Raw genomic sequence first — 6,744 nt, forward strand, 5'->3', positions numbered from 1 at the left:
TGATATTTTTTGATTTAAAACGTTTTAAATTGTGTTAACAAAACATAAGCTATAAGCATTCTTTAACACGGTAAAAAAAACCACACAATTAAATATATTTATTTATTTTTAATACTTGAAGAAAAAAATGTAAGAAAATTAGGATAAAAACAAATTTTAATTTTTTTTGTTGAATTTTAGAAATTAAAAATATATTTTACCATTTTAATTTTAATGTGATAGTAAACCATATAAGGCTTGATTGAATAATAAGGCATAAATAGCATTTGAGATTAATTCTGAAAATGGATTTGTCCGGCACTCTGATCTTTCACACGACACCTTTCTTCCCTATAAATATCCCATACAGTTGTTAGACTTTTCTTACCTTCCTTCTCATCATCCCTTCAATCTCCCAACCTTTCTAATCTCCTTTTCTCGTATTCAACTCCTTGGCTATAGAATTAGGATTAGATATGGTGCTGCTTTCCCCAATTCCAATAAGGACTGAGAAGATTTTACCCATTAACCTTCCCGTTGTGGACTTATCCACAGAAAGATCAATGCTAACAAAACTCATAGTGAAAGCCTGCGAGGAGTACGGTTTCTTCAACGTCATCAACCATGGCGTTCCTTGTGAGACTGTAGCAAAAATGGAAGAAGCAGCTTTTGATTTCTTCGCCAGACCACTGCCCCAAAAGAAACAGCTTCCCATTTATGGCTGCAAGAACATAGGCTTCAATGGAGACATGGGTGAGATTGAGTACCTTCTCCTCAATGCTTCTCCTCCCTCCATTGCTCACTTCAACAACATCTCAAATGTCCCCTCAAACTTCAGGTACCACGTATTTCCATTTTCTCTAAACACTGCATGCTTCGTTAGTATATCATCATCACCAATTCAGGAGATGAATCGTGTGATAAAGAAGGACTCATTATGCTTTTTGTTTTATTTTATTTTCGGTACATGATGATGTGTGTGTGGCAAAAAGATCGACACCATCTGGTGAAATAACAAAACTAACAGTTGAGGGGTGACAAGGTCATGACTCATTACTAAGTAAGAAACCAACTATAAAAATATAAATATTTTTGTTTTTTTCAAATGGAGTTCATTTATTAAATGTATCTTATTATAAATTTTATGTTTACAAACAAATTATTTTTATAAGTTTTTTCATACAAATTCGAGATTTACATCATAAATATCAATTTAATTATAAGACATTTACACCATTAAAATGTAACTAAAACAGTAAGAAAAGAAAAACTTGCACGGTACGTAGCATCAGAGTGACCATATAAATTCTTATTTGTTGTTGATATGGACCAGGCTAGCTAGTAAGTTCTTTTGCCAGCTTAAGTAGTGACCACCTTAATAATTATAATGTCTGGTTTAAAGAATTAATTGTTATAAATCCCTTATCACATTAAAAAAAATAATATAATATTATAAAAGTATAATTTTATTTTAATTTTACTATCACTTATTACATTTATTATTGCTATTATTGTTATATTTTTTTTATTTTACTTTTTGTATTCTTTCCATGCAAAATAGAACCTAGGATCTATTATTTTTGTGGGTTGAAGTTACGTACGTCCCTATGAGTTGTATCTGACCAACACCAACAAGAAGGGAGAGAGAATGTGTGTTGTGTTTGGGTTTGAAGGTTATTCCTATCTCTGAGTGATGGCATTATGCCAACCATTTTTTATAGAACAGCACATTGCAAGTGGTCCTTTAGATCTGTGTTATCAGAAATTTTCACCTTCTCCCTCCCTCTATTTTCAACTAAACCTTAGTTTCATAGACAGAAAAAAAAACGATGATGATTTTTATTTTCTATCTTTAAACCAAACAAATGTAATTGCATGGAGAAATAAAATAAAACTGTTAGTTAAGATTGTGAAATAAAGATTGTTTGAATTAATATACATAAGTTATTATTTGGGTGGAGAAAAAAAAAGAAATATATAGAATCAGAGGAATAAAAGAAATGTATCATTTGGATGGATATATACACAGAAATTACAAGAGTCTGAAAAAAAAATTCTCTACTAGTTATTTACATTTTTTTATACAAATAAATTGTAATTACTTGTTTCATAATATTTTTTTCTTTCAACGTAGTTTTTTTATGTTTCCAATGATGTAAAAAAACATCAATTAACATTTTAGGAAAATAAAACAAAAATGTGAAAGGAGAGACATCACTTCTCCTCCATTTATCACTAATGAAGAAAAAGTGTTATTTTTCCTAAGTTTAATGAAAATATAATTTTTATTTTCTATTTTCTCTGTAATAAATAATGGGATTTACTTTTCATTCTTTATCTTTATTTTATTTCACTTCATTTCGCTGCATATGAACAAATGGTGAGTAAGGAGAAATTTTATGTGGTCCAACCATCCCTTACTACAATTAATCTGATTCTCCATATAAAAAAAATCTTATATTTTTTATCTTAGTTTTTTTTTTTTAAATACAGTTAAGTGTTTGTTCTTAAACACTTTAAAGTTGTGCCCATTATTTGGTATAAGTATCAATGCGCGTTTGAGTTAATTCATTTTAAACACATGTGAATTAAAGGAACGTGAATCGAACATGTGTCGTGTCTGTAGTCAAAAGATAAAAAGTCTTAATTTGTTTGTTGTATTAAGAAAATAAAACTAGGTGAATGATTTTTAAGCAATTTAAAGCAGTTAATAAAATATATCATGACCAGTTTCCTTTTAAAAGGAATTATTTAAAAACATCCAATTATAATGAAACACATCATGCAATAATATATTTATTTATTTGAAGTGTCGTACTATATAAAGCAGACAACACAGATGGTCTTGTTCTCTCGATACCGATGCATGCTTTGAGAAGATTCAGTCCTTTGCCACATAAATAACACAATTGTTTCGAGAATGCCATGATTGAATGCTATTATTGATGTCATAAAAATAAGAAAAAAACAGGAAAGTACCATTTTTTTCTTCTTTCCAATTTTTTTAAATTCAATCGAATTTTCGCAAAAAAGTAAATATAGGTAGCGAAAATCTCTTTGCATTATAAAACGAAATAATAATTTGATTTAATTAAGTAAAAGAAAAGCTAACTTTTTTATCATACTAAACACTGAAAAGCTCATTCAAATTTTCTTTTTTTGTGTTTTGTTTGTTCACCTGTCTGGGATAGAAGAAGAAAAGCTAAGAAAAGAAAGAAGGGTTTATATTATTTTATTTAATTCCTACAAGATTTCAAAGTTATTTTTTTTTAATTATAAAAGAGAATATAAGAATAAAAATAGTGTTAAAAGGTTTGTAATGCACGTGAGATTTGAAGTCATTCGTGTAGCACATGGGAGTATGGAAAAGGAGTAGGTACTCCTAGGAGGTGGGATAATATGTCAGAGACTCACTTTACCTCTTTCTACTCTTCAAACTTTATAATGACATTCCTGTCTTTGTCATGTCAACACTGATCACTGCTGCGTGCTTGAGATTTATTTACTCATCATTATGATTAATTTGGGAAAAAGGGCGCAATCAAATTGGAAAGGTCAGAAAAAGTTCTGTTAGATAAAACACTGCCTTTCATGTATCTCCAATCAAATCAAAATCAAAAGTCAACTTTCTTACAAGTTTTATATTCATTAAATATAAAATTATATTATCAGATCTTAATTACCTCATTAATATCTAATTTCACTTTTAATATATATATATATATATATATATATATATATATATATATACATAAAAGTAATTTATGATATATATTTATGAAATTTGACGTGAGGATTGGTATAAAGAAGGAATCTTAGAAGTGAAAGATATAAAGCGTATGGTGTCAGTGTAGTGTGTGGTGAAGCAGAGGCGTATTAAATTCAGTGGTGCAGATGAAAAGGGTCTCTGGGAGTTCTTGAATTGGCATTGAGAGGTTTATAGGGTTTTGGTGTGTGACTGTGCGATTGTACATGACAGCTGTAGTGTGAGTGCATACAGAGATGGAGTTCGGGAGCTGGCATGTGAGATTTTGGAGCTAATGGCAGAGGGTCTGGGGGTTCCGGATAGACGGTTTTTGAGCAGGTTGATCAGGGATGTTGATAGTGACTCAGTGCTGAGGTTCAATCACTACCCACCTACACTTAACAAAAACTGCAAGGATAAGGACATGTCTCCCTCCCACACCCACACCAATGTTGGCTTTGGGGAGCATTCTGACCCTCAGATTCTCACCATCCTCAGATCCAACGACGTCGCTGGCCTCCAAATCTCTCTTCAAGATGGGGTGTGGAACCCAGTTCCTCCTGACCCCTCAGCTTTCTGTGTTAATGTGGGTGATCTCTTGCAGGTATATGTCTTCTTATCCTTCACGTCTTTTTTTTTTTTTTTTTTTATTCAGCCCCACAACCTGGTTTCGTTTTCCTCAGCACAACACAATTCTCAGGGTACTAAGCCTGGGGGGCCTTTGCTTTTGCTTCGGCTGCCTTCTCTCTAACACCTCGCACATGGGACTTCTGCCATCTGCATATATATCTTCCAAATTAACCCTTCCATGTTCACATATAAACATTTACTGTGAGAATCAAAAACATACCCACCCACACACACACACAACAACATGTAATGTAATGTAATGTAACATAGTACGTGGTAATGGATTTGGAAATTTGGATATCCCACTTTCCCTTGACCCGATTGTGATGAAACAGAAAAGGGTATACCGAGACACATGAGATGTCATGTCACACACCACAGCCAACATGTTAGTTATGTACAACATCTTAAGAACTGGAAGGAATGAATACTAACGTTGGTGACGAATTAGCTTTCGGTTTTGTGTGCAAGAGGTGGTACAAAAATGGGAAGTGAATGATTTTTTATGTGTATTGATGTGTTAAGGTTATGACAAATGGAAGATTTGTGAGCGTGAGACACAGGGCTGTGACAAACTCACACAAGTCTAGAATGTCGGTGGCTTATTTTGGGGGTCCACCGCTTGATGCATGCATTGTTGCTCCCTCAGTTATGGTTACACCTCAGAGGCCCTCCCTCTTCAAACCCTTCACTTGGGCTGAATACAAGAAAGTCACCTACTCAATGAGGCTCGGAGAACGCCGCATTGACCTTTTCAGGAACTGCACGCAACTCCACACTCAAAACTACTCTTCGTAAGACCAATACCACTGCGTTTTGCTGCGGTGTCCATTGTTGTTGTCATGCTGTTTCTTATGTACTTTGCCAAATTATGCCACCAAATTTTCCATTGCCTCGTACTCTGCGAATTAACTTTATATGGAAAAGCAAAGAGAAAAAGTTTTTGTTGATGGACTGCTAACGTTGGATCCCATTAACCACTCTCGTTGCTTCTTAACTCAAACCAATCTCTGTTTGAGGTTCTTTCTGTTCAGGTGGTGCTGTTCGTTGTTGTGATATCAGGGATTCTCGTTTATTGAATGCTTATTATAACTTTTACTCGATTTCGTTTGTATATGCTATTTTTCTTTTCTTTTTTTTCATATTATTTTATTACAACCTTTTTCGTCTTCTTCACATTTATAACAAAAAATATTTAGTTATGAAGTACCGATTAATTTTTGTACGATAATTTATTAACTTTGTTTTTGTTAAATAAAGAATGTATGCGAACAAAAAATAATACTTTACCAACCTCGTAAAATAATTATATTATAATAATATAATAATGTAAAGTAATGATTGATTTTATGATTAATTGTTAATTTAATTATATAATTAAATGGGTTGTTTATATTAGTTTAAATATATTTTTTTACATTAATTTTAGAAATATGATGTGTCTTTAATATAAATTATATACGTTGTGAATGTCATATAAGATTTTTTTTTTGTAAATGACATTTTTCATATGATAAATGAAATTATACAATAAACTATAGTATAATTTTTATCATTTGTTTGTTGAGAAAAAATATTTTATATAATTTTCATAAAGTGTAAGGAAAAAACAGATAAATAACATAGTTTAAAGATAAAACATAATTTTTAAAAATAGTATAAGAATGAAACTCCTATTTAACTCTTGATATTATTATTTTTATATGTATTATTTTCTTTAATGATATTATAAAAAAACGAAAATTATTACATTAAAATACAAGTTTTTAAGTCAAACTATTCTTATCCAATTTTTTTTCCTCGTTTCTTTAAGCTTAAATATCTTTATATTTTAAAACATGCATTAGATTGAATATTTATCATTAAAAAAAGTCAACTCACAAAATTTGTCGAAAGAAATTGTAATTTTTTTTGTCAAAGTCTTTTATTTCTTGTCGATCACTTTTTATCAACATAGAAACACTATAAACTTCAATGTACAATGTGTTTTAGATTATTTTCACTTAGAATGAAACAATTCCCATGCTCCAAACTTCAAGAGTTTATTTCAAATCATAATGTTTTCATTAATATGAAAACGTTGTATTTTATTATCATTTTACCTTAAATCACTAGTAAAAAAACAGCTTTAGAACGCGTCTAATATGTCTCGGTTTTGGCACACCCGGTGCCTATACGTGATACCGCTTCGGTCCTTTGCAGAACCGGTGTCTAAAGGGTATACGACTTCGGTCTACAAAGAAATCGAGGCATAAAAGTCTCTGATACGACCTCGGTTAGTTAAAGCTGGTACGGAAATACGATACGACCTCGGTTTTGAATGAAACCGAGGCATATATAATTATTTTGAATTTTTTTAAAGATGTTTAGGCATCAGGTTTGTGTAGAAC

The 6,744-nt window shown here is 31.3% G+C and overlaps 1 protein-coding gene across 1 annotated transcript; it reads left to right on the forward strand.

The window, feature by feature from the left end:
* Positions 1 to 390: 390 nt before the first annotated feature.
* Positions 391 to 5,506, forward strand: LOC124845407 (gibberellin 2-beta-dioxygenase 2-like). Its single transcript, XM_047322501.2, has 3 exons — positions 391 to 817; positions 3,959 to 4,328; positions 4,880 to 5,506. Exons 1-3 carry the CDS (start codon positions 456 to 458, stop codon positions 5,150 to 5,152), a joined length of 1,005 nt encoding a protein of 334 aa, XP_047178457.1. The 5' UTR covers positions 391 to 455; the 3' UTR covers positions 5,153 to 5,506.
* The last annotated feature ends 1,238 nt before the right edge of the window (positions 5,507 to 6,744 follow it).

Source organism: Vigna umbellata, chromosome 5 (assembly GCF_029865625.1).
Source record: "Vigna umbellata cultivar VRB3 chromosome 5, Vumbellata_1.0, whole genome shotgun sequence".
In the NCBI taxonomy this organism is placed as follows: Eukaryota; Viridiplantae; Streptophyta; class Magnoliopsida; order Fabales; family Fabaceae; genus Vigna; species Vigna umbellata.